The 15,813-nt window shown below is 45.8% G+C and overlaps 1 protein-coding gene across 3 annotated transcripts in view; it reads left to right on the top strand.

Moving 5' to 3' along the window:
• The window catches only part of LOC119387238 (serine/threonine-protein kinase mig-15), a gene marked incomplete at its 3' end in the record, with an annotated part of 46,250 nt that extends 30,667 nt beyond the window's left edge, over positions 1 to 15,583 (top strand). The window contains 9 exon segments of one of the 3 annotated variants that reach the window (XM_049413447.1): positions 1,137 to 1,275; positions 2,724 to 3,227; positions 4,806 to 4,952; positions 7,609 to 7,831; positions 8,652 to 8,863; positions 10,715 to 10,781; positions 13,069 to 13,238; positions 14,100 to 14,180; positions 15,563 to 15,583. In XM_049413447.1, coding sequence (XP_049269404.1) covers positions 1,137 to 1,275; positions 2,724 to 3,227; positions 4,806 to 4,952; positions 7,609 to 7,831; positions 8,652 to 8,863; positions 10,715 to 10,781; positions 13,069 to 13,238; positions 14,100 to 14,180; positions 15,563 to 15,583 — 1,564 coding nt within the window. 3 annotated transcript variants of the gene reach the window in all.
• Between the last annotated feature and the right edge of the window lie 230 nt (positions 15,584 to 15,813).

Below are 15,813 nucleotides of genomic sequence, written 5' to 3'. Positions count from 1 at the left end.
AAACGCATCCACGGCGGCATTGTTTGTGCAATTTAGCGCCTCACGGAAATGGATGTAATCGCGCCCCGGGGAGCAATAAACGAGAGTCACAAGCAGTCACCCTTTGAGAGATTAGAAACCAGACAGCCATCAACTTTGCGGGCGCAAGAAGCGATAACCACCCGAAATACAAAACCGAAACCAGCCGCACCGTGTGCGCGCGTTCTGATGCGCAAGTGAAAGCGGCTGTGCCGCTTCAGAAAGCAAAAAAAAAAAGCAACAGAGAGACATTGGCGCATGAAAAAAATTCTATGTATTCCCGTGTATTCCCGAAGTGTGGCAGCACATTCCAAGCAAGAGAATGGATCGAAAAAGGCGTGCATTTTAAACCAGCCGCACTACGAGGGTGCCACTTTGCCAAGCAAAAACGGCAACAGAGATACATCAGCGCATGAAAAAAATTCCACGTATTCCTGAAGCGTGGCAGCACATGTCAAGCTAGAGAAATGATCGAAAAATGCATGTGTTTTAAACCAGCCACACCGCGAATGCGCTCTGATGGGAAAGCGATAGCCGGCGCACCACTTTGGGAAGCAAAAAAGAAAAAAACTGAGACATTGGTGCATGAAAAAATTTCCACGTATTCCCGACGTGTGGCAGCACATGCAAAGCAAGAGAAATTATTGAAAAAGGTGCGCGTTTTAAACATACAGGCTGTGCCGTACATGTATGACGAAAATCCCTTTGGTGCCTGTTAGGTGACGCCGTACATGTACGGCAAAAGCCCTGAAAGGGTTAACGATAAGAATTTGGGGTATGGGGTCATGAGTTGGATGGGTGGGGACCCAAGTCCAGGGCTCCACTGGTGTGGCTGCCACCTGCCTGACATGACCCAGATGCACTAGCTGCACCTCCGGGTCAGAGCTGGTGAGCTGTGTCTCCCATAGCTCGAAAGTGTTAGATTAAACTGACCCTCAAGCATAGAGTGATTCATGGTATTGAAAAGTTTCTCACATTTTGTTTTTAATTTGGAAGGAGGAAGGAGGTATAGATGATGCATTGTGGTATGGCACTTGCACTCCCATTGTAAATGGGTTGCGGTGGATGCGTTTGCTCTTGCTGCTAGGATCACATGCGTGTGTGCTCATTTTGTGCAGACCTCCGGACGGCTACAGCCAGGAGACTCTGCGCTGCCTGGCCTCAGAGGACCCGCTGTGCCAGGCCCCCAACAGACCTCTGCCTCCGACACCTGACGAAGAGGAAGGTCGCAACGATGCCACGCTCGTGATGCGCAGGGTTGGCCCTTCCTTCTCTTTTGTCTCACTTGTGTGGCCCTTGGCCAACGTCATCTTTTTGTCTGGTCACAGGCTGTGACCGCATCTAACCATGGAAGTCCTCGCATGTTCTTTTGGTGTCACTTACCCCCCTACAATTTCTGGTCCCCTTTTGCTGCCTTATGTGCAGCACCTTGGCACAAGTACTAGAAATGTTTTGTGTTATTTCCCCCTCTTGTCACTTCTGTTAATGTGTACTAAGGCATTGTGTTAGCAGAGCACTGGGGTCTAGTTATCGCTGCCATGGTGCGTAGCATAGGCATCTGTGTCTAAATGAGTAATTTTGCTAGCATACCATATTTGCACGAGTGTTATGCGTGGGCTGCTCAAAAAATATGAAACATTGCAATTATAATGCGACGCAACATTGCGTATAACTTTGGTGAGTGAATTAAGCAGCAAGGAAGCGTGTGTACCTGTTGGCTGAATTTGTGCCATTTTCTCTACTTGGCTCTTTATCACTCATCAGCGTAATGTAACAAATACGGAGGGATCACCAGCAATAGAATGAGGATCTCTCAAGCAAATGTGACACAGCTCCATTGTATGTAGCACAGCATGTAATGTAACTCATTAGAAAGACTTCAGATTTCCTAATTATAGCAACGCAGCTTCATCAGTAACTCACTGTGTTCATTTGCCATCGTGTGATAACATTGGTGTTCGTGCTATAGCTCAGATTAGGCTGTTAATGCCGCAGATGCAGTTTTGGTTTTGTATCTGTAACACTCGGGTAATTTTCCTACCAATTTATCTTTTAAAAAAATCCTTTAGAATGCAGCGAAAATTAGTTTGAGATGTCCAAGTAGGAGCCCTGCTGAGTCTTCCGTGAGGGTCTATTATTTACAGTTCGGTGCGGTGTGTTATCTGTCTGGAAGGTCATCACCTCTGTGAGGATCTCGCAATAATACATATGCCAGCGATTTTTTTACCTGCTCTGCACATTGTATTGTGGAAATTACAATTGGGTCTTGGACACCACCAGCACCGCTGCTACGTGGCTCTCACTGCTCGCAGGCTACTGAAGGGCAGATGCAGCACGTGTAAGTTTCAATAAATCCAAAATGGAATGCGAAGTTTCTTAAATAAATGTTGTGTAAGTTAATAGCGCGACTGAACAGTCGATGGGGGTCACATTCATTCTGACTACCCGCTGAAACCTAAAACGTCCTTCACAGAACTGGATCCACGTGGACTTGAACCTCTTGTCTAAATTAGCATTTTGTGCTATTGAGCAAATAAACCTCTTTGCAAATATGGTAATGTATGTGAACTATTTAGGCTGCTCCCACTCTCTGTTGGTCTTCAGTTTGACCTTGTAGCATCGCTGGTGAGCACCTTGTAATAACTGCTAGAGCTAGTTCCTGAATGCATAAACAGAGGAGTTGAATGCTAGGCGCAACCTTACAGATACCAAGCAACAGCAGCAGCAGCAATGAACAGAGGCATTCGTCATCTGCTGGAAAAAATGATCACGGAAAAGTGCCCGCAGCCAGCAGCGCAGCAGCAGCAGCCCCCAGCGCTGGTAGCCGACGTTCCGAAGAGCACCCGCGACGGTCCAGTCACTCCCAGCAACAGCAGCAGCATCGACCCAAAGAGCGGCCACGAGAGAGCAAAGGGCGCCGGAAAGAGTCGTCCGCATCAGCAACTACAGCAGCCGAAGTGACCGGCCGGCAAGAAGCGCGTCGTCCCAGCGAGCGAAAGCACTCGCAGCAACTTCCAGACCGCACCGATCGCAACCCAGCAGCGGTCGCCGAGTGGCTCATGAAGCACTCCGGATCGCCAGCAATCAGGTCATCGCTCAACTCCTCCACTGGCGCAACCAGCGCTGAAAGACAGTCGCGACGTGAGGCAGCAGATTCTGCGAATTCAAGTGGTGACAACGCCCTCTTGCGAGAGGAGACAAGTAGTAAGGTCAGTGTGGGAATGCAGGAGGGCCCACTGTTTCGGCTCATTTCCTGTAGTTTCAACCGGCTGTAATTCAACCCACCACAAATCAAACTGCGTACTAGCTATCATTGCAGAGGCTGATTCTTTGTGCACGTGAGCTTGTGTGCTAACATCGAAGGAGAACAGAGCTGTACACACGGCCCAGTGATCGCTCCTATGACGTACAGTGGCTCAGAAAAAGAAAAAGTGCTCACATTACACGAGTGACCTATCGCAGGGGCACCTCATGCCAACTAGCACATTGTTACTTGTCCTCATAAGTACTATACTAGTTTCCAAAGTTGCTCGACTATCTGGGTTTTATTTTTTGTGTCCTTGTAATTTTGTCCCGTCACATTGACTGCCTTTTGTGCTCGCTTGTATTACAAGCCACATTCGCGGCCATTTGTGTGTCTCCTTCTCTTCTCACTTGCCTCCTCTACTAACACTTTCTTTTTCTGGCTAACATTGCTTTCTCTTGGCTACTAACCACACTCTCCTTCTTCATCAAGGTTCTCTGTGCAGTAAGCTCAGTCTCTTCTTCACTGAATCATCTTTCTCATTCTGCATGGCCTCTCTGCAGCCACCTGGTGTGATTGTGCTCTGTCTTCTGCCATTTCAACCAATGCGCAGCAGTGTCATACTGATTTCCTGAGAGCGAGGCATGTGCTTTATAATTGCTTTTAAGGCACGAGGGAACACAAACGCAAGGAAGGACACGGGACAGAGCGCCACTAACTGTTGTTAGTCATGCTCTGTCCCGTGTCTTTCCTTGTGTTTGTGTTCTCTCGCGCCTTAAAAGCAATTATGAACATTCACCAAATCGCCCAACAAAAAGTTCTCTAAAGCATGTGCTTTGTATGATGCTTGATTGTTTATTGCCATTAAGGGAGGTTCTTCAGGCTTGGTAGTAAATACTTAAAAAGTGTTCTTTCTGAAACTCACACAACGTCTGTTTTAGAGTAGAGAAGATACGATAGTTTTATTGTATTTCTGCCAGCAAGCAGGCAATATGGATACCCTATTTAGCAAAATCAGCAAAGCTGAAGTTTTGTTGTATAAAATGAGTTTGCATAAAAGCTGCTTGCATAAAATGAGTTAAACAGTGATACCCTATATTCAAAAGACACACAAAATTGCATATATTAGCAGGCATTCAGCTGCTTAACTCATTGAATGAAGTTACTCAAAAATTTTTGTTCTAAGAACCAACTCCCTGATAATAACACTTGTCTTTCACTTTGTTTTGTATGTATTTTCCATGTTAGTGTGATGATGCGATTAATAGTAGAGAGTATTTGGTGCCTAAAAGGTGCTGTCGCTGGTATCCTGTGCAATAATTCTACGCAGTTGCTTGGCTGTAGTAAGCATTGCAAGTGCATGTGGATCAGCATTTTATACATATGGGACTTAGTGCATGCATTCCTGTACTGTTCAAAATTAAGATCTCGTTGCGTACAACTTCCATAGCACTTTGCTAAGTAAAATAGGCGAGCATGTTTGCGCCCTTGCAGTATTTTCAGGCAACTGCATGTTCAGGGTTTCTGCATTTGGGGTGTGTAGGGCAACCATGAAGACCGACTGGGAAGGTCAGACCTGTCCCAGAGTTCGTCGGGAAACCTGTCCAATGCTCGGTCAAGTGGCGAACTTCCCGATTTGCTGCCACGTCACGCGCAGCAACGCCAGCAGGACAAGTCAACATCTGATGAGGTATGTAGCTTTTTTTTTTTGTTATTAATGAATATGAAACAGTTTATAAGAACACGCTCTAGCGTAACTATAAGCACTTCAGCCACAATTTGCATCAGTAGCGCCACTTGCAGCAGTAAGCTCTCCTATGTTGTTTAAAGTTCATAACACCCTTCTTGTGTTCAAAATATTAAAATGCAAACACCTTTGTGTCTGACGGAAACGATAACGTGGGTTATGTTTTTTCCCGACTTCCGTCTTGATTGATTCATTGTTCAGTATATTGTCGATGTGAATAAGTTTTTTTGGCGAAAAGTGGGAGGCTGTAGAATGTTTTTTAAACCTGATTTTACAGTTACAGTAAAAATGGGGAAATGTGCGTTCAAAGCATGTGGTGTGATAATTAAAACTGCTTTGGTGAACAGGATTTTAACCAGCATGCGGTGGAGTTCTCTTTTAGTTATGGGTGGCTGCTGGGAGAGGTGCAAATAGCAAATAGTAGATTAGTTAATAGCAGGCCACTATTTAGGTGTGTGTCATGGCCACAAGTGCTCACATTTTAACTTTCTGGGAACTTTTGATCTGTGGGAGTTATGTTTTCCAGCCCTTAGCTCGTTTTCCTAGTTGCCTTCAGTGTTAGTCTTGTTTAGGCTGAAGTGGGCCTTTGACAGCAGTAGCATTGTTGAAAGCTGTGTTTCAGTGAACCCTGTTTGATGAAGTTGCAGCACTCCCCATGGTAGCATAGCACCAACATGTGATGGCATGATGCTTTGGACGCAAATGACTGGATTTTTTTAAAGCCTAGTAATGCCTTCAAGGCATGGCTGCTTTCTTGCATGGTTGTTTAATGAAAGCGCTTGTGAGAATTTTCTTTTTTTTTTTTCATGCGACTTTAAGAGCATCTGTGACAAAGCCCTGCTAGCTAGGTGTCGTTTGAAGGAATTTATTATGGTGATGTATTGCAACATGCACGCAAACATGGAAAGCTTTTTTTTCGTTTATCCGTTGTGTGTGTGAAGACCATGTATGTGACACGTTCGTTGAGGAACTTAAGTGGATTGGGAACCGAGCAAAAGAAACCCTCTTGGATTAACTCGGAAAGAGAGCTAAGGAAAAAGGCTGAGGAAGAATGTGTATCTGTCTTAAGCCTTGCATACATTGGCAATAACGTGCAACTGTTGTGATAGCATGGCATCATGTTCACATACCTCGTCACTACCATCACTACCTATAAATGGCATCGTCACTTGCTATGGCTGCGAGTGTGTAGTGTAGAAGCTAAATCTACAACAACCAACTCGGTCCACGAGCTTTTCGAAGCAGCCTGCATGGTCAAATGGCTCGTCACACACACCATTGCAGCATCACAAGTTATGCTATTGCTGCTCAGTAATGCTTGTTTTCATCGTCGATGCATGCTTGAGATGAAAGAGCCAAGATAACAGTGGACAATGCAGCATTGCAACAATTACCTTACAGATCAATTCACAACACACATTGGCTCTCCTCTCAACTATGTAGTGTGAGGTGCAGCGCCTGTCTATGGACTTGAGACGCTCCTCTTGAATAATGCTTGTGAGTAAATTGTAAAACAAACAGCTACTTGAGGAATGTACCTTCTTTGGAGTACATGTGCGTATATGAGTGCCCTTAGCTAAGTATGAAGATACAGCTCAGGAATGCTTGAATAAGATTACTGAATCATAGTTGATAAATTCAGTCGAGGGGCAGCAATCTCATCCACAAGCTAATAAGTAGAATAAGGGTTAGCTTTTTCATACATGTCATGATTACAATGTGTCGCATGTAGTTTTTCATCTTAGATTGACAACTTTATTGCTGTCTTGCACAGGGAGAATGGGAAAGAATATAAGAGTTGCTGAGGTATGATTAGGAAATTGAATTGTAAATAACTAAAGTAATAGAGCTTTGATACAGGATGGGTTGGCGACCTTTTGAGGCAGAGGGCCAAGTTGCATGAAGCTGACGCAGCGCAGGCCAGACAGCAGATCGGGAAGTGGGGGGTTGGGGGTGGCTTTGCTGGTAGGGAGAAAGAATTTGGTGAAGTGACAATAATATACAAAACTAGAATAGAAATAATTTATTTTCAGCACGCATGCCACAAGGTTGCAATTTACGAACATAGGTTACAAGCGAAAACCACATTTGAGGTCAAAACTGCTGTGTCGGCTTTCAGATAGGAAGTGACAAGGCAAGGGAAGGGGGGGCGGGGTGTTCTGATGTCGTGCCGGAGGCCGCATAATACTGCCCCGCAGGCCACAAGTTGCCGACCCCTGATCTAGGGGAACTGCAGTGCAGACATTCACATGCCTGTGCTGGTGCTAACAAATAGTGCTTACCAAGCATTTTCTTTTTAACGGGCCCACTTCGGCAAAAGCTGTCATGCGCTTTGCGCTCGCATCGGAGGTGTCGGCCTTTGTCGTGCCTTCTTTAACTGGTTGTGGCTGGACTATGTGCAGGTTTTGGGTTTTCACGCGCTGTTGTGTGCATGGCATTCCTCTCCACTGGTGTCTGCCTGCATGTGTGCCTAAGGCCTGGCCACTCTGTGTGTGCGTCCCGTCTTCTTTTTTTTCTCCTTCCCCCCTCCCCTTTTTTATTTTTCCTCTCCCACCTCCCGTAGTACCGACAGGCTCTTAACCCACCGGCTCCACCTCAGTTGCAGTTGCAACAGAAGCAACGCTCCTTCCTGACATTTGGCTTTAGCGCGGGTGGGGGCAGCACAACGGGGGGTGGGGCCCCCCCAGCCCCATCTCCTCGGCGGGAGTCCCACGTCAATGTCAACGTCACACCCACCTCGCACGAGGCAGTGAGCACCACCCCGGAGATTCGCAAGTACAAGAAGCGCTTCTACTCGGAGATCCTCTGTGCAGCTCTCTGGGGTACGTCCCATCTTTCACCCCGTGCACCTCTTGTGCTAAGGTAATGCATGGTGCACAACAGCATTTGACAGAGATGAGGCGAAAAAAGAATGAATATTGACGTCAAAGTGGTACTTTGCTTGAAAATAAGCTTGTTCACTTGTGTGTCAACTCGACAGAATGCGCACCCAGCAAAACAAACGTCAACAACATTCTTAAATTTTCTTGTCCCACCTGTGCAGAGGGCTCACTGCTTTTATAGTTTAAAAAAAAGAAACAAGGACAGTGCTCATTCTCGTCAGATGTCTGGTCTCAGCATGAAGTTTAAAGCGAACTATGTCTTTCATTTCCTGCAGTGATAAACCCTTTTATGCCGAGGGAATATAAAGTAGTAATAGCATTGCTGCCCTTGTAAGACATATTTAATGCTCAGATCTAATCTACATGACCTAGGTGTTTTGTCCAACATCTTTCGCTCTCTCGCCGACAAGTGGTCTTATATTTATTGAAATAACCCAGGGATTCTTTCACGCACACACGGTGTAATGTTCTCTGCAAGCTGCCGCAAGGTCCCAGCTGTGTGTGTACATCTTTTGCTAACTGTGCAAATGTCACAACATTGGCCTAGCCACAGTGTTGCTACAAAAGAAAGGGATGTTATATAACACACAAAAAAATGTTGACGGGAAGTCCATATAGCCTACAAGTTTTGGGTCTGCCTTATCTTGTGTAACCAGGTGGCAGTGCTAAAGGTGAAATCCTCAAGAGCCCTTATTGCCAAGTATGTGCCCACGTGAACCTTTTGGCCAGAACATTGCTAATCTCGACTCCTTCAATTCAGGGGTGAATCTGCTGATTGGCACGGAGAATGGCCTGATGCTGCTGGACCGCAGTGGGCAGGGCAAGGTGTACCAGCTCATTTCGCGTCGGCGCTTCCAGCAGATGGAGGTGCTCGAGGGCCAGAACATCCTGGTCACCATTTCGGGCAAGAAACAGCGTGTGCGCGTCTACTATCTTTCCTGGCTGAAGAGCAAGATCTTGCGCACCGATGCGGTCAGTCTGCCTTTTGCCGAATTGGAGGGAGTTCTCTTTACAGCGTAAAATCTGGAAGCAAAAGTGAGCTTGCCTCGTGGTTGTTGCACTGCAAGTCATGCCATTTGTGGAACCATGCTTTAGTAAGCTCATCATGCACACTCATTTACCATACATACAATGCGAGTGCAATGTTTCATTGTGACTACCGGGAATTACATCCAGATCTCCGCATAATCAGTTGGTCGACACAATGCCAGCATTGTTGAGTTCTTCATGCTTTACAGTGACCAATTCTGTTGCAGAACATTTGTACCTGCAGAAAGTGAAGAGCTTTATGTGAACCCAGCTAAAAAGCTGGTGCTGTTGATCATTCATTGACTTGCACATTGTGCTGCAGATTGAATTATCTGATACAGTAAAACCTCGGTGATACGAATCTCGTGGGGTTACCAAAAATATTCGTATCATCCGAAATTCGTATCACCAGAAAACATGGAAAATTAGTATGCAACAAAAGAAAGTTGGCATACGTTTTGATTCAATGTTTCTCAGGGCCGCAGCGACGTCATGAACAGCCCTGAATTATTGCCAGTAAAGTTTTTAGATGTCAACGATCATACTTGTACTCGTAAATGTACGGTGCATGCGCGCGTGTGTAATTAATTAACCAGATGTGTTGTGCCCCGTGACCGCTAGTAGTCCCTTCCTAATCTTACTACGCTTTTCTGCATGACACGAGAGTACGGCGGCGAAAGTGACTTAAGAAGCGCTTTGCACATAATAGATAGAGGCCAAGCTTCGTCACCAAGACCGTCCGCTTCGTCTCTTGGAGTCTTCGTCCACCTTTAATAGGACTTCATGAAGGACCCGCAGCCAAAGTTTCAGTCTTGTTTCATAGAACGTCTGATTGCGGGGACATGGCTTGCATCGACGTGGCAGGCACGTGTTAACACAGTACAAAGACGCTGCTGCCTCGAGCACGGGAGCACGCATCAACGCTTCGGGGAAAAAAAAGCGCAACGTCAATTTCATCTGTAACCTAAACGCTAAAGGCCTCCAAGATTCGAGCCTATTATCTCGCAGGCAACGACGCACCGTGGATGGTCGCGCAGCGCGCATGTTCGCGCCCGCGCGTGACTGCCGGGTCTTCCGCGACAGCACGGGTAGCACCTGTTCGTACCTGTGCGCTAGCGTGCGTTCGTATCAAACGTCGCGGGGTGCAAATCAGTTCGCAGCAACCGTATTCCAATACATTGCAGGCTAATGGGCCTTGGCCGGGACCACGGGAAGATTCGTATCACCCCGAAATTCATACGAGCCGTGATCGTATCACCGAGGTTTTACTGTATATAATAAGCTTGTTTTATGGCTTTTTTACAACAGGCTTATGAAAGGGCCCTGCTTGTGCATGTTTTGGTCGCACGTGCTGTTCTAATTCATGATACATATGGGACCAGTGCTCATTGATGTACAAAGCTGGAAGCTCTGTCGACAATAGTGTCAGATAACTTATTAGACAACAACTTTTGCTAGTTTTGTTGCTTTTAGAGCGAGGACCACCATTTGTCTTTAGCAGTAGTGCTGTCTCCTGATGGCCTCGTAGCAGACTCAGTGGCTGTGGTGTTTTGCTGCCAAGCGCAAGTTCACGCACACGATCCCAGTCCGTGCAGACGCATTCTAACGAGGGCGGAATCCAAAAACACTTGTACCATTCTTTCGGTACATTGTGAGCATCAAATGGTCAGAATTGATCCCTCGCTACAAAGTCTCTCTTACCCCAAGTGTGATTTGGAATGTTGAACTCCACAGATTGATCATTGTCACAAAGTCTAGATTGAACGTGCTCATTTCGTTTTGCATTGCTTGCAGCAAGTTGAAAAGCGCAATGGCTGGATAAACGTCGGGGACCTCCATGGCGCAGTTCACTTCAAAATAGGTGAGCCCGCAGTTTAGTGTTCTTTTGTTTCATGTTGGCTCATGTGCCTGATGCACGTTGTGCATTGTATGAAGGTGCTAGGGTGCAGTATATGTGCTGTTTACTTACTGGTTTAGATCTGTCACTGTAAGCTTTTTGAAGTGTACATTTCCTCACTGCAGCTGCTGCTCTTCTTTCTTTATGTTCTTGAAACTGTCAACTTTTTTCTTTTTTTTAGTTTTTGGTAAAGGAAAGGCAGGCTGCTGTCCTTCCCTGAAAGCAGTGTTGCATGTTATATTAAAAGCCCGTTTTTTAATTCTTTACCACTGCCACTTGGCTCCGCTGTATCAGGTGGGGTGTTGACCGCACCACTCCGCGAAAGCTTCATAGTTGTGTTCAGCGGTAGGTTCGAGTGGAATTAAGCTGATGATGTACATTCAGCCACTTTATTTTGTTCAACGACGGGTGATAAGCATTAATTTGGAATGGGCAGCAAGGGCAAAGACAGGACAACTTGGCACTTGTGTTTTTACTGTTGCCACATTTAATGATGTGGTGAGATGGAGCAGGGGCACTGCAGACATGCTAGCAGCAAACATTGTGACTTGCTTGTGCCAAAGTTTTGAAATCTTATTGCACCAATTTTGCTATGAAGGCTCGGACATTGGCATAACTGTTTACTCATATTTCTGCATTGTTCTTGTACCGGGGGTCACACAATACCATGCAGTGAGGTTGCAGGCTTGACCTTCAGTTCATGGTAGAGGAGCTGTGACTCGTCAAGATTAAATGAGGGCCCTTCCACTGCAGGGTTTATCACAGGGCTGAGGTGTTGCTTTGAGATCTTCAATAACTTAAGCCTTGTTTACTTGAATGCGGAAATAGCAGATTATTTCCAAGTGCATTTAGGAAAGCCAGCACGACACTGTTGACATGTAGTGTATCAACTTCCCCGAGAACGTAGTGCCACACGGTGTCACATGAAGGAAGTGCCAGTGCACCAGGCTCAGAATCTGCATCGACCGGTTTCCAACACCGGTTGTGGTGTCGAAGAGCGTTCATAGCTCAGTTTGACCAGCATGGCAGTACAACACCCAATTCCATCACACCTTTCCTAATGCGACGCACCTGCATTTACATGCTCTGCGCGAGTCTACTCGAACTTGTAAATTTACCCTCGCCTGGCACATTAATGCGATGAGACACTGTCGCATTCGTGTAGGCACGGCTGTAGTCCGTGCAGTATTGGTGTGCGCATATTCTCGTTGAACACAACCGAGCCCCCAACCTAATTCTCGGCGTCACCGTGATAGCATGAAGCCCTCCACAGGCAGTGGTTGTGGTACATCCCTTGTTGCCCTGCATAGTCTTTGTACCTGTACATCAGAGGGGACTGCCAGCGTCCATTACCCCATGCCCCTTCCCATTTTAGTCGTGCATGTATCACTGCTAGGGGCACACCAGTGTCACTCTGTTGTGGCTCCTTTGTGTGTTTGCCCCTCTGCAAGGCCCGAGCAGCAGCTTTCTGACAGAATTATTTTTTTTTTTCCTTTCTTCTCTTCTTTCTTCTGCTTCCCCCTGGCTTTCTCTTCGCTCCCCGGGGGCCTTCTCTGCCCCCCCTCCCCGTGACTCGCTGAGCGCAGTGGTGTGGTCAATTCCCCAACACGATCTAAAGGAGTGGGAAAATACCTTTCGAATTTGGAGTGGCAACGGTAACTAGTGCTTTCATCCCATTTCTTGAAACCCTTGGCTCCGTTCTGTGATTTCCTTTCAGTTCTGGCCATTTCTGCTTTTTGGAATGTGTTTTGATCAAAGGAACTGATTTCTTGTTTTATATGTGCCTTGCCTTGGTCTTGCGCACTGCTTGGCTGCATGCGCTTTTAAGACATGTTTCCGGGCAGTTACTCATAAACTGCTTTTTGATTGCTTGTGGCTGTTATGAGAGACCGTGTCCTATTTTTCTTGCATGAACTATTTAGCCGGCACTTTCAGTGTGCATGCCGCTCTGCCAGGTACCTAATGTTTTGCATGAAAACGTAATTGCATTGGTCGCCTAGATCTGAACTTACTCATTTTCGTATAAGTCATATGAGCATGCACAAATGTCAAAAAAAAGAAGATAGTGTTGATATGAAGTTGAGTTCAAGTAATATGGCAACGCAAGGCTGCCCATTTATTCAGTGTGACACCATCTTTAAAAATATTTTAGCCCGGTGCATGCAAGCACTGTTTCAAAAGTGGCCCGCTTGTAACTTGAGAGATGGCCATTTGCTCAACTGGCATTGTCATCGTTTCTGCTCCTTTGCAGTGAAGTACGAGCGCATCAAGTTTCTGGTGATAGCGCTGAGGGACAGCATTGAGATCTATGCCTGGGCACCCAAGCCATACCACAAGTTCATGGCGTTCAAGTCTTTTCCCGAGCTGATCCACAAACCTCTGGTGGTGGACATGACTATCGAGGAAAACATTCGCCTTAAGGTGGGCATTAACTGCTCACTGTTCGAATGTAGTGATTGTCAGCCTGCAGTACTTGTCTAGTGCCACCCGGCACAGTCATCTAGTGGTCATGGTGCTTGAATGCTGACCTGAAAATCGTGGGATGAAATCCCGGCTGCGGCAGCAGCATTTCGATGGAGGCAAAATGCTAGAGGCTCATGAGCTTAGATTTTGTAGCGCACGTTAAAGAACCCCAGGTGGTCGAAATTGCCGAAGCCGTCCACTATGACGTGTCATAATCATATCGTGGTTTTAGGACGTAAAACCCCAACAATTATTACTTGTCCAGTGCCTGACAGAGGGAGTGAGGAAATGCTTTGGCAATGAGTCAGAGAGATTTGTTGCAAGTATGTAACCACTGGTAGGCTTCTGTAGATTAAGGAAATGGAGAATCTAAAGAAAGATCCCAGGCTAGCAAGAGAGTAAGAACCACAAGTAATAATTATAATAATAAAAGACAGACTCGCGTGTTAAAGTAGACTCTCGTTAAACGGAACCTGAAGGGACCAGGAGAATGTGTTCATTTAACAGGAGTTCCGTCTACTGAGAGTCTACTGTATTTGTATCTGAAAAAATTTTTAACTTTTGATCCCTGTTGCATGAACTGAAAAGTATGAGAGCAAGAGGCATAGATTAGACCAATTTCATGAATATGAAAAGATATTTCAGCATTATTTGTCCTGTATAATTTCACCTTTTTGAATGTCCTACAATTTTCTTGACCCGCTACGGGTACGAGTGGCTCGGAAGTCTTACATTTTGTGTGTGCTGTTGGCATATATATTTGAGCCCCAATACCTCAAATTGCGGATTCTTCATATTATTATTCTGAATTCATATCAGGTGGTGTACGGATCAAGCCAAGGGTTTCACGCAGTGGATTTGGACTCTGGAGCTGTTTATGATGTTTACATTCCTTCCCATGTAAGTCTGCCTTCTCAGCTTGTGCAGCAATGAGTGTTTTCTTGAAAACGCGAAGCGGGCCCCCTGCACAGCTGAACTAGCTTGTTCACTTAAGTCTGCTAAAGTAGCATTCTGTCTATAAATTCTTGCTGGCCAGCTGATATTCACCGGAACCATCTGGTTCTGTCAAAGGAAAGAAAGGAACATTAAGGGCAACATGGTAATAAGTGGTAGTGGGGAAATATACCGCAGTAGCAGGGAAACTTGGTTGAAGGAATTGGGGGGCCAGTGCTTTTACCGATGCTTTTGTCATTGCTAACGCCTTTTCGTGTTTTTCGCGCATCAACCGTGGTCAGAATGACTGCCCACGTTTTCAATGGCATCAGCCGGCCATGAACAGTGGATGATAAGACTGAGAAAGAATTGGGCGTCACACATCGCTACAGAATACTGGCCTAGTGTATGTCGACACACAGTGCCTTGAAGGGGCCCTGCGACACAAATTAAGCATGTTGATTTCGTCACTTCTTCTGGAACTGTGGAATGCACCGATATCGTTGCGCAAGTGGTAGCACCAAAAACAAAGCTGTTATAATTTTATTTCAACGGAGAAACCACTTTGGTTTCGCACGAGAGGGACACACAACGGCTATTTTTGTGATCGGAAGTGACGTTTTATCACGGAGTGACGACATTGGCCGGGCGTTTTGATTTGACGCTACAAGTCGCATGTGATATTCATATGGTCCCAGCTAGGCCACACTATTGTGAACTAAAAATTTTAAAAGCACTCTTTATACTTCCTCAGATATAAAAGGATTTCTGTTTTTAACTATAAAATTTTGAAAACAATTGCAAAACGACGCTAGGTGCGCTGCACAACGGCCACCATGAGGCGAGACTTCCGGTATGCCTCTATCAAGAGGCACACGGTGATTGGAACCAGCCACTGACGTCAGTGGCAGAGTGAAATGCAAAAGAAAACTCTTTTTTTTTTTTTTTTGTGTCATCTTCTGGGTGTTTGAAGTTTGAAGACTAGTAACTTCCATTCCCGTGCACCAATTTGGATAAATCTTTTTGCATTCATCTCAGTATTGAGCACTACACACACTCCAGCGCTGCAGAATGCAGACGAGAAAACGTCGCAGGGCCCCTATAAGTGTGAATGTTCCATAACTTTTCAACACCTTTGTTACCACTGTTTTTGTAAAGTATGGAATGATGAGATCGTGAAAATCTGACATAAAGCGCTGTTGTCTTTCTCGAGGTGGGTTATTGGATTTCACTGTAAAGGACCTTCATCCAGTAACGAGGGAATAAATAAGCTGATGTTTGGTAATTGTGTTATATGAGGGGCACGTGTGTTTCATTTATGCTTTTCCTTTTGTGCTGTCATGGAGCAGTTCCAGGATCGTGCAGCGGGGGTAAGCATTGTGGCTGGTTTTTGGCTTGCTGAAACTTGTAGTTTGTGCGTAGTGGGTTGGGGGGGGGGGGTGGGAGGTATCTCAGCACCATCTTTGAACACATTGTAATGCACAGTCACAGGCATGCTGCACTCTGCAGCTATCATGTTCGCTTCTTGTTTCCTTGACACGAGTTGCTTTCTTGCACATGAAAATCATTTGAACTTTCCAGTTAGTATCGCATGTTGGTG

This window comes from Rhipicephalus sanguineus, chromosome 3, assembly GCF_013339695.2.
Source record: "Rhipicephalus sanguineus isolate Rsan-2018 chromosome 3, BIME_Rsan_1.4, whole genome shotgun sequence".
Taxonomy (NCBI): Eukaryota; Metazoa; Arthropoda; class Arachnida; order Ixodida; family Ixodidae; genus Rhipicephalus; species Rhipicephalus sanguineus.
This window is presented reverse-complemented; position numbering and strand designations above follow the sequence as displayed.